General features: G+C 39.7%; 1 protein-coding gene across 3 annotated transcripts in view; it reads left to right on the forward strand.

Annotated features, from left to right (window-relative positions):
- The window catches only part of tsnare1 (T-SNARE Domain Containing 1), a 251,305-nt gene extending 236,795 nt beyond the window's left edge, over positions 1-14,510 (forward strand). For all 3 annotated transcript variants that reach the window (XM_084357776.1, XM_084357778.1, XM_084357777.1), the window contains one exon: positions 13,892-14,510. Coding sequence is in view for 1 of the 3 variants with exons in the window: in XM_084357778.1 (XP_084213904.1) it covers positions 13,892-13,951 (60 nt within the window). In the remaining 2 variants the exon portion in view is untranslated. The remainder of the gene's footprint in view (positions 1-13,891) is intronic.
- The last annotated feature ends 211 nt before the right edge of the window (positions 14,511-14,721 follow it).

Here is a 14,721-nt window from a genome sequence, read left to right on the forward strand (position 1 = left end):
AGGACGTCCAGCCATCCATAGTGAGAGCAACTCGTTGGGCATTACTCAGGGATTCCACTACCTCTGTTTTCACTTAGTTGTACAGAGCAGGGATTTGCGTGTCGGTAAAGAATGCCCTTTGTGGTATTTTATACTTTGGGTCTAAAATGTGGACCAGTTGTTTGAATCCCTCATTCTCTACGACACTGTAGGGCTGAATATCTTTGCAGATAAAGTAGGCTATGGCATCAGTTATGGCCTGGGAGCTGGCAGAGTTAGCTGCCAGAGGTGTGTTTTGTCCAAAGAAACTAGCGATAGACCTACTGTTCGTGTCACCAGCTGTGTGGCTCATGCTTCAGTAGCATCCAAAGGAGAGGAAGGGGGAGCAGCCGCAGACTCAGAGGTATCCACGCCGTGCCGGCTTTTCATGCGCGTCGCCAGGTTCGTCATGCTACTGATGTACTTGATAGCCGCACGGCATTGTTTGCAAATTGCGTGCATCTTGTCAAGTTGACCTCCTCGCTTGAAAAACCCGAAATATTGCCACACGTTTGATTTGTGCGTCTTTTTTGGTACATTAAATATCTCATCGCTGCTAACATCGTTCTCATTTGCCTCCATATTTGTTGTGTACAACACCTGCTTGCGTCAGTGCCCGGGGACACGATGCTGCATTCAGTTTGCCTCGGAAAATACGATAGGACAGGGAATAGATACTAGAACATGACATAATCGATTTAACAATGGTATTTACCGGTGCAGACAGGCTAGAAGAGATGCACCGCAAATTCACCCGTAAATTATATCCGACGCACCTTGAATCTACCAGTGCAGTCGCATCGCAAATGTTTGTATCGGACCACCGATATGAATCAGTGAATCTCGACATCCCTAATATGTATATATAAAACATCTTGTGTCTCAAGTCACTGCTGACTTTTTCTGTATTAAAACAGACCATGATCTTTCCCAGACCTTAACAAAGTGCTGCCAGTATGCTACAATCCTTAGTCACTGCCAATGGATATGTTACGCTCGGCCTAGGGTTGCCAAAGCGTGACATAAAACGAATGACCACAGAGTGTATTTACAACAATAACAATTTATTTACAAAATAACAAAGTGCAACTTTACAGAGTGTGACTGAAAATATATAATCTAAACTTACGACCGGTAACCTACCTAAACCCTATGAACAAAAAGGAACAAAAAGACATTCACTTGGTTTTTCAAGATGGCAGCTTGAGAGAAGGTCACGTTCGGGAGAGCTGGTGCGCTAATTTGCTAATTTTTCCATTTAACCCTACAAAAATAGCACTCCAACCTCTTAATGGTTCATTAGCCTAACATGAACATTGACAGCTATTTTCTGAGACAGTCCGACAGCATGCCACGTAAGAAAAATCAAGCTCTTGATGATGTTGAGCTTAGCCAGCAGGCTGGCAGTGCCCACGCAGGAGCTAGCACCATAGCCGACATCGGCGCAGACACTAGCTTACTGGTACTTCGTGAAGCAGTGGGTGAAATTACAGCCAACATTTCCAGAGTTATCGATGAAAAGCTAGGCCCACTGTCAGAGCTCTTAAAAACACACCAGGAGGAACTCGACAGCCACGAAAGGCGCATAACCGAGGCCGAACAGAGGATTTTAGCGCTGGAGGATACCAAAACTGAAAGCGCTAGAAAAGATGGTGTGTGAATTAAGTGAGCGAGCTGACTTAATTCTGGAGAACAGAGGGCGACGTAAAAACATCCGTATCGTCCGACTTCCAGAGGAGGCTGAAGGAGAAGACCCGACTCAGTTCTTTAAGACCTGGCTCCCTAAAATCCTTCACATTAAAACGAAGTCAGGTCGAGTCAAGTTGGAGAGAGCACACCGCTCACTGGCCCCAAAGCCCCCCTCCACCCAGAGACTGCAGCCGGTGCTGGTTAGGTTCCATAACTATCAAGATAAACAGCGTGTAATGAATGCGGCATAGGAGATGGGGCGGAAAAATCAAGCACTGAAATATGAAGACGCGACGGTGATGATATTTCAGGACTTTTCCGCATCTGTTCTCTGTAGGAGAAAGGGATATGATGGAGTGAAGAAACACCTGAGAGCACTCAGTGCCGACTACAGGCAAATCTACCCCGCGTCTCTGAGAGTCACCTATCACAGATCCACCAAGATGCTCCACGACCCAGCCGTGGGGGAGAAATACGTCAAAGGCAGGACAAACAAAGAAAAATCTGAGTCCAAACTGAAACAGGCTGAGAAAGAATATGTTAAAAACTCATCTGTACATAAGCTTAAAGAGATTTCTGCACTGAGGTGCACTTTAAACTTACTACTAACAAAAGAGCCAGAAGGCAGGATCAGACTTGCTAGACAAAAAATGTATGAACATGGGGATAAAGCAGGGAGATATCTATCATATCTGACGAAGAAAAAAGCAGATTTCCAAATTATTTCCTCAATTGTAGACAGTCTGGGTAAACAGGCTCTTGACACCATAGCCATTAACAACACATTTAAAACTATCTATGACAATTTGTATACATGTGGACTACAAACTGACACAACTGAAACACTTTTTTCTCCTCTCTTAACTTTCCTAGTTTATCTGACGACCAGAAAACATCTCTTGAAGCTCCTATATCTAAGAAGGAAGTGCTCAGTGCTATTAAAGGGTTACAATCTGGTAAAGCTCCAGGTCCAGATGAATTCAGTAGTGAATTCTACAAAGAGTTCCGCAACTTACTGATGGACCCTCTTCTAAATAAGTTTAATGACTCTTTTAAGAAAGGCAGTTTACCGCAGTCTTTGAGAGAAGCTCACATCTCTCTAATTTTAAAAAATTAATAATAACCCATCTCCCTGTTGAATGCTGATTTGAAACTCCTCTCCAAAATATTAGCAACGAGACTAGAAGGCTTACTCCCTATTCTTATAAATGATGACCAAACTGGATTTATTAAAGGTCGTAATTCATACAATAATATTTGCAGATTACTGAACACAATCCAAGTTTTTCAACAGCGGTCTTTGAATGGTCTGGTGCTTTCTCTGGATGCCGAGAAGGCATTTGACCACGTTGAAATACCATAATTGTTTTACACCTTGCACAAATTTGGCCTGGGTGAAAAGTTTATTAACTGGATAAAGTTACTTTATACTAATTCCCTCTCAGCAGTGCTTACAAATGGGTTGCGTTCTTCTAATTTCCATATTTTAAGAGGTACAAGGCAAGGATGTCCTATCTCCCTTGCTCTTTGCCCTGGCAATTGAGCCACTCGCTGAGGCAATCAGGACAAATGAAAACATACATGGTCTCACTATTGACACTAGAGAACACAAGATCACTCTTTATGCTGACGATGCCTTGATTGTTTTGACTGAGCCTGAGGTATCGACCCCAGCCCTTATTGAGACCATCAATATGTTTAGTACTTTTTCTGGCTACAGAATAAATCTAAAGTAATGCCATTAGGCAGTCTGAAACAGATACCCAAAACTCCATCTCCCTTTCCTTTTAAATGGTCACCTTTGTCTAATTGGGAATATGTATAACACCCTCCTTTGACCAATTATATAAAGCAAATTTCCCACCCATATTCGAGCGTATAAAGTTGGACCTAGAGAGATGGAACACCCTCCTAATTTCCTGGTTAGGCCATGTTGCACTCCTGAAAATGAACATCCTTCCCAGGTTACTTTACCCAATACAAATGATCCCAGTTATGTTCCTCAAAAAGACCATCAAACAGGTAAATAGCTGGTTCAGTTCCTTTATATGGTCTAAGAAGAAAGCACACCTCAAAATAGCTATGTTATGTCTTCCTTCCACAGAAGGAGGTGTTGATCTCCCAGACATTAGAAAGTTCCAGCTTAGTGCTCATTTATGTACTATAGCTGACTGGATGTGTCTCTGGTTGGATGTGGAAAGTTCAATGTCCAAATACCCTTTGAGTAATCTTTTGTTTATTAGAGAAAGTTCATCTTTGAAGTCTGCTTGTACTTACCCAATTACAATTTCCACAGTTAAGGCATGGCATGCCATTAGAAAATTAGAGGGTAGATCACAATTCACCTCTGTCTTCACTCCAATATGCAATCTTCCTGATTTCCCTCCTGGAGTGATGGACAAAAACTTCCGTGTCTGGGTAAATAAAGGAATATCTACTTTACACAAATTACTGGAAGGTTCTACCATGATGTCTTTTAGTCAGCTGAAAAAGAAATATGGCATTCAACAACAGGATTTCTTTCGATATTTGCAAGTAATAAACTTTGTCACAAGGGACACCACAATCCTTCAGTGTCAAAATATTTCACATTTAGAGAGACATTTCTTTTAACAGAAATCCGGCAGGTCTATTTGTCATTCTATAATATCCTTAAGGGGTATAACACCACAAACACCTATTTTCTGAAAGGCTTATGGGAGAGAGAGACTCAATGTTGAGATAACAGACGATGGTTGGAATGATGCGTGGAAGAATGCAAAAACATTGAGTGTGTGTAACCGAGTGAGAGCCATGCAACTTAAGCTCCTACACAGGGCCCACATATCTCCCTCCCAACGTCATAAATTCAACGCTAATGCATCTCCACTGTGCCCCAAGTGTAAAATAGAAACTGGTAGTCTTACACATTGTCTGTGGCAATGTAGGAAAGTACAGCAGTTCTGGCAGGTCATAGGGCAGGAAATAAATAAGATTCTGTCTACTAATAGAAACAACAACCCCCTTATATTTGCTACTTGGCATATGTGATTTGTCCATCACTGACAAATTTAAAAGAAAATTTCACCAAACACTTGCTTTCTGTGCTAGAAAGTGTATTCTTCTGAATTAGATAATGGATACAGTTCCATCTAAGGCTCAGTGGCAAAGAGTGACACTTGAATATGTTGCATTGGACTATATGACGTGTAAACTACACAGCAAAGATGATGTTTTCCGTAAAACATGGGAACCCTTCCTGTCATATATTGGTTTGAATGTTTTCACCAGTCTCGCAAGAGGGTTTGTATCATAGCTCCGAATGCTCTGCCTCATAAATGACACCCTGCGGTTTGGTTGATGTATTTTTCTTTCTATGTACCTCTCTCTGATCGTGTGGATGTATCATACATATCATACATGGCAATGTGCCCTCAATTTATTTTACTTTATGTGTGTGTGTGTGTGTGTGTGTGTGTGTGTGTGTGTGTGTGTGTGTGTGTGTGTGTGTGTGCGTGCATGTGTATCATGTGCATGTATGTATGTATTTGTGTATATATATATATATATATATATATTATTTGTTTACTTATTTGTTTGTTTTCTTTGTGCAGGAGGTGACTCCTGAATCTCTTGTCTGTATAAATTTGAATTTTAATGTGTATGTTTGTATGTTTGTTTACTTTGTCATATATGTTCTTGTTTTATTTCTTGAAAATGTAATAAACATATATTTAAAATAAAAAAAGACATTTACTAACCCTACCTCCCTAACCTAACCAAAAACAGGAGAAAAACAGGGAGTAAAGAAGAGGCAGCTCACCCCTACTGCTTCTTGTCTAATGTTAAACAGGCTTGCTCTGGAAACAAGCACGGAGCACTCTATCACTTAAACACTACTAAAAGATACTAATTTTATCAAGCACAAATCCAAGTTTACGAGCGAGGAGGATGCTGTTCGCTGGTAGCGATCCTCTGCATCTTCTGGGTGGAACCAGTTTAAATATCGCCGCTCTCCAGTACCAGCCAATCCCCAGCTGCCATGTCACTGGCTCTTGGCCAATGCGGTGCGGAATCTGCTGCGTGGAGTACATCTTTGGAGGGAGACAGGAGCTCTCACTCAGCTTGGAACCTAAACACGCAATTAAAAGCACAACACAATGCAAAATAGGGCTGGAGCCGTAACAGATAGCATATTGCAAGATTGCCTATTTTGTTTGAAAAACAAATTAAATACATTGTCAGTGAAGATTTTTCTGATTAGTATCAACATTTTTGGTACATTTATTTCATTTCATTATGTAAACAGAAAATGTAATGCAGTCATCATTACATTCCCCTAAAAATTAATTGACGAAAAATAGTTGTATATAGACATAATTTCTAGGAGACAGGGTTGCGGTCACAGTGCTCTGCTTTGATGACATATTGTTGACAGTTGTATCAGTATTTTCTTCATGTTTTGGGTACCCTCATACCACTACTGGTTATGCTACATTTGTTATACCAAGCTTTATAAGGCAATTAAGAGGTGCCAGTTATGCTAATGATATAATCTCAATTACCACCTGATATTCACCAGGCTTAAACAAGCAAATCCTCACATAAAAAAGAGAATATTAAGAATAGATTACATAAATGTTTTTTTCATGAGGCCTTTTTTTTTTTGTTTTTACCAAAGGAGGAAATGCATGTAACAATCTAATTTGCTACAAGTCTACTCTTGGAAACTAAATCCTAATGAAGGCAATTCAAAGCCCTTGGTTAAGGTTAGGTAAAGATTGTGGTCTTGACTATTGAAGCAAATGAACACTGACTTGATTCATTAGATGTGTTAACTTTTTAAATATGTGCGTTTGTATTAGTAGCCAAAACCTAGAAAAACATGATGGCAGGAAAAACAAAGCAACTGAATCCAGCCAGCTATATTTCTTTCAAAATATATAGAGAAAAGAAACTACTGTATATCCGACAAAAAATATATATATATACTATATTATATATACTATATTGTTGGATAAAGTGCTCACCTTTGAAAAGCATTTTGTTTTTCAAATACTGGCTTTTATGTTTAGTTTTGGAGACTGCATTTGATGCAGATTATTTCCTTCATTCTGGCTGACAGGTGCTCATTAGGATTGTCAAAGGATTTGGTGGAGTTATATAAATCAACTTGGCCATCTTTAAAGGGAATTTATTTAGTTCATGAATCATCTTGTGAGTCAGTCAAGTCTAAATTGAATAAAAGTCAAATCACAAGTTGAGTCTGAAGTCTGTATCACCAACAATGGCCACCATTCCTGTATTATTATCATTGGCCACACTTCTGTTGTAGACATCATCACAGTTTACAGACCCACTTCCTGGTTCATCTTTGAATTAGTTTTACCTTTAAATGGACAGACTATTGATGGGCTTCTGCAATGTGCAAAAGAGCATGTATGTGATATACAGAGACAGTTGAAGCTAGCTAGCCAAAAGGTACAGATCAGCGAGTTGATGTTTTAGTTGCCCACAAACAATAAAAACAAAATACAAAATGCACCACACACTGCTCTTTCTTTAGACTGGATAGGCTTCAACAAAAATGTGGTACACTCAAATATGTAGGGCTCCACTCTATCTGATTGGGCCCTCAGAATGTAAAATCACTGGATTGAATGTTTATTTTTCTACCATAAGCCATCTCCAAAGGTGTTTCAGACAATTTGGCAGTACATCCAACCGGCCTCACAACCGCAGACCAGGTGTAACCACACCAGCCCAGGACCTCCACATCCAGCATGTTCACCTCCAAGATCGTCTGAGACCAGCCACCCGGACAGCTGCTGCAACAATCGGTTTGCATAACCAAAGAATTTCTGCACAAACTGTCAGAAACTGTCTCAGGGAAACTCATCTGCATGCTCATCGTCCTTATCGGGGTCTCGACCTGACTGCAGTTCGTCGTCGTAACCAACTTGAGTGGGCAAATGCTCACATTAGATGGTGTCTGGCTTGTTGGAGAGGTGTTCTCTTCACGGGTGAATCCCGGTTTTCACTGTTCAGGGCAGATGGCAGACAGCGTGTGGCGTCACGTGGGTGAGCGGTTTGCTGATGTCAACATTGTGGATTGAGTGGCCCATGGTTGCACTGCATGAGGCAAATGGTGGTCACACCAGATACTGACTGGTTTTCTTGCGTTTATATTTTTGTTCAGTGTATTTAAAAATATACATATATGTAAGAAGAAGATTTAATGAACCACAATTAATATTCAGGATAAGGTAAAGGTTGAGACAAAAAGCAAGTAGTGGTGAAGGTTGCCAGGGGGTTTATCAAATCAAATCAAATCAAATTTTATTTGTATAGCCCAAATTCACAAATCACAGTTTGCCTCAGAGGGCTTTACAATCTGTACAGAGACGACACCCTCTGTCCTTCGACCCTCGATTCGAGTGAGGAAAAACTAGCCCCAAAAAAACCCCTTTTAACAGGGAAAAAAAAAAATGCGGAAGAAACTTCAGGAAGAGCCACAGAGGACAGACGTGCAATAGATGTCGCATGTACAGAGCAGATCAACGAGATCACAATGTATACAATTATAATGGATGGTTGACAGGAATGAAAGTACATAAAATGTATGAGCTTATGAGCTGAGGAAAGGTAGCCATAGAAAAGTGTTTTTGTGTTAGATTGTTTACAGCACACGGTCTAAAGCACAGCACGCTAGTGCGTTTAGTGTGTCCACGTTTATACACAGATATCCTACTACATAATACACCTATATAAATATATACCATATATACACTTCATAAATATCTATATAAATATATAATTACAAAAATAAATATATACTACATACCTATCCTTGTAAATATATATATATATATATATATATATATATATATATATATATACACATATATGAACTATCCCCATAAAAAAATATATACCCTATATACCATATACTAAGTTAGTTACAATATAACAATCAACCCTATTCTTTTTCTAGATTTATACCTCATCATCCTCCGTTAACATACTTGCTCTTCCATGTACTTGTTTAAAAATATTTTTTTGTACCTTTTTTTAAACAGATTTATATTTGCACTCACAGTCTGGAGAAAGTCTCCCGACTGTTCCACAAAGTCACCCCACAGCTCAATACGCACATGCTTTTCATATTTGTTCGAACCTTTGGTTTTTTAAAATTTAGGTCTCCCCTTAGATTATATCCCCCCTCCCTTTCACTAAACATTCCTTGTATATTTTTTGGCAATAGATTATTTCTCGCTTTGTACATTATTTGTGCCGTTCTGAATTTGACCAGATCCATAAATTTCAACATGTGTGATTTTATGAATAGTGGGTTTGTGTGATCTCTGTATCCTGTTTTGTTTATTGTCCTTATTGCTCTTTTCTGTATTGTGCATATCGGCTGCAGAGTGGTTTTGTAGGTTTTCCCCAGACTTTGACACAGTAAGTCAGATATGGCAAAAATAATGAATAATATAGAGTGTGCAACGATTTATAATCAAGGATATGTTTTGTTTTCCACAGAATTGCCGAGCACTTTGCCAGTTTTGCTCGTATGTATCCTATGAGGTTTCCAGCAGACTTTATTATCCAAAATCACACCAAGAAATTTGATTTCCTGTACCCTTTCTATTTTAGTATTGTCTAATATCCATTCTACATTACAATCTATTTTGTGTCTCCCAAACAACATGATCTTTGTTTTGCTTAGATTTAATGATAATTTATTTTTGTCAAACCATAGTTTTAGTTTATTTATTTCAGCTGTGATTGTCTCCAAAGTCTGCTGCAAATTCTCACCGGAACAAAAAATATTGGTGTTGTCTGCAAGCAAAACAAATTTCAGTACTTGCGAAACTCTACATATGTCATTGATATATAATATGAATCATTTTGGACCTAATATTGACCCCTGTGGTACCCCGCATGTAATTTTAATGAAATCAGATTTATGGTCACCTATCTGCACAAACTGTTGCATGTTTCTTAGATAGCTCGACAGCCAGCTCCACCCAACTCCCCTAACACCACACTTTTCTAGTTTACTTAATAATATGCTGTGATCAATGGTATCGAATGCTTTTTTTAGGTCCACAAATACTCCAATTGCTATTTTTTTATTGTCTATACAGTTTGTGATTCCCTCTATTAGTTCCATTAGTGCCAACGATGTTGATCTGTCCGTTCTAAATCCATATTGACTGTCTGTCAGGAGGTTGTGTTTTTCAATGAATTTGTCCAGTCTATCTGAAAAAAGTTTTTTGAGTATTTTGGAGAATTAGTATTTTACTAGCTAGACAGTGGATAATCTGGGCACAAAGTGCAGCACATGGCACAAAGAGGTGGTATTTAGACTTTTAATTAGTATTTATTAATTACTTTAAGAGCCAGGTGCGCCAGGACCTGGCACATATAAACCTCTGGCACTTGTCTTCGCTGAGGGAAAAGGATGCAATCCTCGGCTGCTGGACCCTCTCCCCTGCCATTTCACAATCATCTATCCCATCAACAACTCTGTTGGACTGCATATGAAAAAATCACTGACATTTAACTGAGGAGGAGGAGGAGCGCTGCTGCGCGGACTCTATGTGTGCACAGATCTCAGTCCATGGATCAGGTGGGATGGATCGTTAAAAGTATCATCCTGATAAATAACTGGTGAGATGAGAGGGCGGAAATACGTCTTTAATGAGGAAAATATTAATGACATTACATGCATTGATCCTCCAGCAGCAGAAACAATATATGTATCTTTACATTAACATGTGCATTTGCACACAAGGAACAGCTGATGAACCTCATTGATTATTTAAAACTCCTGACTCGTTTCCTTTGGAGAGTTTAAACCTACAGCTTTTAGTTTTGCTGATTAAATTTGCTACCATATTTGTTACAGTGACATGAGTGTATTCATGGAAATGTTTAAAATAACTGAAAGCAGTCTCTCAAATCATAAAATCTGAGTGTATGAACAGTGTGAACCCGCCTGTGTAGGAGCATCTAATGCGTCCTTTAAATAGCAGGAAACAGACTGCGCTTTTGACTCCACCATCACAGACCAGCTTTTTGTTTGTCTATGGCGCTGTCGCTTTCCGCTGCCTCAAGATAGCAATCCTCGATCAGTGCCCAGGGGCGCACAGGTGGGCGCAAGTACATTTACTATTTACACAACGTGGGCGCCGAGTGTGAAAATGACAACGCCATCGGTCTGAAACTGTCAATGACATTTGCACTGTGCTGTGCACCGCTTTGCGCCGACCGTAAGATAGAGCCCTGTGTATTTATCTAATGTGTGTGTGTGTGTGTGTGTGTGTGTGTGTGTGTGTGTTGCGGAAGTAGAGGGGGGTGCCCTCTGTGGTGGCAGGCAGGCAGAGCTTTGATGTGGCCGTGACTGGCAGCACTCTCTGACTGTGTGAGCCAAGCAGACACAGTCACCCCATGGCCTCTGATCTCCACAAAGAGCTATCTTTAATCATCTCTCTCTCTGCACACATCCCCTAAACACACACACACATACACACACAGAGATCTACCTTGATATAAGTCTTCTTTATCCACGTCCTTTCCTCCCAAACTGGCATCTTTCCAGTTGGTCAGGATTGGAACATTGTGTAATGGGCACAAAATCACCAATGTGTCGGACGCCTTAGGACTTTTCATGGACGAGCTCTGCAGTGTAGTCATGCTCATTCTCCTGTCAAACTTCACAGGACTCTCATCACTCTTCTTCTCCCTACAGCTCTCTGTACTCTCCCTCTCTCGATCCACTCTCCCCTCTTTATGTTCCCCTTTCCTCGGTCACTCTCAGTGGCCCCCCTCTCACAGTGATGGTGGGTTTTCATTTTCTAAATTTCCCCTAACGTCCCTGACAATGATAGCTGCCAATGAAGTGAATGACATCTGAGAGGATTTTGGATATGAACTTCCTGTCTGTTGGTTTGTGTTGTTGAATTATTAGCATATGCCTGTTTGTGCAGCTGCAGTTTTCAGCCCTATCTGTCATTTTTAATATTCTTACTTTTGTTGCTTTTTGTTTGTATTTTTGCCAGAAATATTACAATGAGCCTCCATTTGAACTCTCTGGTCCTGCTCACCTAACAGAGTTTTAATCTTCTCCTTATCACTCAAGGCTTTGAAGGCCCTGGAGTCCATCAGAAAACTTTCGGAAACACAAATGTATTTGCCTTCCTCGCTTAGTTCTTTTTCAATTTAATCTTCCTTACAAGTTCTGGCAGAGTATCTGAATAAAATTCAATAAAAATGAAAATAACTGCTACATAAAAAATATAGTAAGATAAATACGTTTTAAATAAAAGTTGTTTCTGAGTGTGCCTGGGTGTCTGCACCTCTCTCACTCTCTCCTTCTCTCTGTCTTTCATTCTCTAAAATGGACAATGTGTGTGTGTGTGTGTGTGTGTGTGTGTGTGTGTGTGTGTGTGTGTGTGTGTGTGGTCAGTCTGATTCAGTTGCATCCCTCAGCAGCAGTGACAAAAGATGAGACAGCTGCAGGCAGCTCATTCAATGATTATGGAAGTGTCTGACTGCAGGTTATGAACTGTAGAGGGAAAGCAATGGGACAATAAAGGTATCACACAATGTTTTAGGTTGATTGTATGAAACGGTAGAGCTCTAGCTTTTTAGTGATGACCATGGTACAGTATCTGATTACTTATTACTTACTTTTTAACAGCAAGTCCAGCTCTGTCTGTCTGCAGCCTTTTATTTAGCGAAAGCTGTCACCAAAGACAAAAAAAGCCAGTCTGAGATTTATTCTTGTCTCTTGCCTCTTGCTTGGTTGCTGTTTCTTTTTCCTTTTTTTGGCTCAGTGTCTCAGTGTCTTCTTCAGTTTCTTGACCTCTGTCATAATGTCCATAGAGGCTGCTTAACCTGGAACTGTTGCCCACCAGAAAACCTCTCAGTGATGTCACTCAGGGGCCACATGCACTGTGGGTAAAGTAGACACCAGGTTTTGGAAAAGCAATCCACTGGTTTGTATCCAATAACACTATTCGACTCATTATGGACAGTTATAAAAGTCAATGATCAAAATTGATACAGCAGAACCGGAATTATCTCTTTTTTTACTCCATGTATTCTTCTTCCTTTTAAAAACCCAGTGCTTATATTACCGTCAATGCAACTTAACGAGTGACATCACCAGAGGCAGTTACATGCAGCTTCCTCTGGCGCCACAAAAGGCTTTACACTATTTTTTTTTACAAATGCAGTAATACTCCCCAAGACCTGTAAACACACTTTAATTTGTGTTTAGGTTAGATAAACTACTTCAGGTGAACAAATGTGTTTATCTGTTAAATATTTTAAGTTTATTTTCTCAATGTTTTTCTACACAAAACCACCGCACTCACCCACACAAATGACTTACTATTTTGTTTTAGAAATGGTACATGTTCTCTTTTTATGACTTTTGACATAATGCTGTTGACTCAGCACACCACTGATTTTACAGTTATCAATATGAACATTTTCAACACCATTCAAGTCTTAGTGTTGTTTGTTCTGTCCATTTTTGTTGGCTAACAATAGTCTCCTTCTAACGCTTAACAGCCTTTTTTTAAATAACTGACTCACATAATTAGATTACTAATTTAGATGTTTCCTTTCAATTTTAGAATGCTTAAATCAATAAGTGTCATGCATCACTGTGTGTTGATTACATATCAGAGAAAACACAAATTGGGAAACAGCTACATGTAATCCATATTTTATTCTGTGTCATCAAATGCCAACATGATCCTCCGAACCCTCTTTCCTTGCAGGACTTAATTCACTTATGTGTTTCTTGTTGGCCAACTGTTAACTGCAATTCAGATAAAAGCGATGTGCTTTGGCCATTCACCTACCAATCTTGTCTGCTAGTTTGTGATTAATGAACCACTTCCATCTCTAGCACTATGAACTCTGGCCTGGACTTAATTAAAACTCAGCTGTTGACCACCAATCATAAATTACTTCCCACGACCTGTGACTTTTAGAAAAAAAAGAACAAATTGGTTTCTTACCAATTAGTAATTCACAAATGAAAGGGAATAACAAGCCTGAGGCAGGGCTCCTGAAAGAGTTCTGCATCCTCTGTGTGCTTTGTGAAGGCTGACAGCGCCAGCATGAGGAGGTGGTGTCTGCTAGGTGATTGATGCCTGTTGTCTGCTGTGCTTGTGTTTTACAGGTAGCTGCTCTCATTACAGTGACACCACGGTGCTCATGCCCACTCTTATCCCTAAACTGAGCAACTGGTTTCCAAAAGGAGGGAGCTGCCCTGCAACAACATCTCTACTCCATCATCCCTGCCTCTGTTTACATGTGCATCAGTGTGGGGATGGAGGCCGAGTATACCAATTTGTCAAGAGTTAGCCCTAGTCTGTGCCTCTCATGTAATCATCATTGTGCTGATTTGTCTTTCTTTTTTTGCAACTCAAATGTTATCATCAAAGCTGAAGTCACAAATATAAATTCAGTGATTAGATCAGAGGCACAAGCTGGGGTGTTTCCTGTCTTGGACGTGAAGGATTACTGTTGTACTGTATATCACACAGCTCCTAAATGTGGTTTTATCAGAAAACCAGATTAAGGTGGAGCAGGAGTTTCATGGTGAGACAAGACAGCCTTAGCTCTCCCGCTTCACTGCTGTACTGTACGTTCTGTTTCTTTAATGTATTTTTACGGGAAATAACTTAATATTTATCAGCTTGTAGTGTAATTTATTCAGTATCATACTGTAGCGTTTGTCGATATTGGTAAATATTGTTTGACGAATATATCTTCCCAAATAAAAGTCTAGAACAACAGAACGTTTTGGTTGTGTTGCTGTTTTGTCAGTACAAAAGGAAATACAAAACATAATGTAGACGTTACTGCATCCCTTGGCATCTGACTACAGTAGCTTAGCCTGTTTAGAACAGGTTTAGTTCATCTGTGTAATGTAACATTTCAACTTTGACCATTCATTAAAATGATCTGGGGTCTCTATAAAAACAAACTTGACAGAAGGATGTGCGC

This window comes from Pagrus pagrus (genome assembly GCF_965226575.1).
Source record: "Pagrus pagrus genome assembly, chromosome: 7".
Taxonomy (NCBI): Eukaryota; Metazoa; Chordata; class Actinopteri; order Spariformes; family Sparidae; genus Pagrus; species Pagrus pagrus.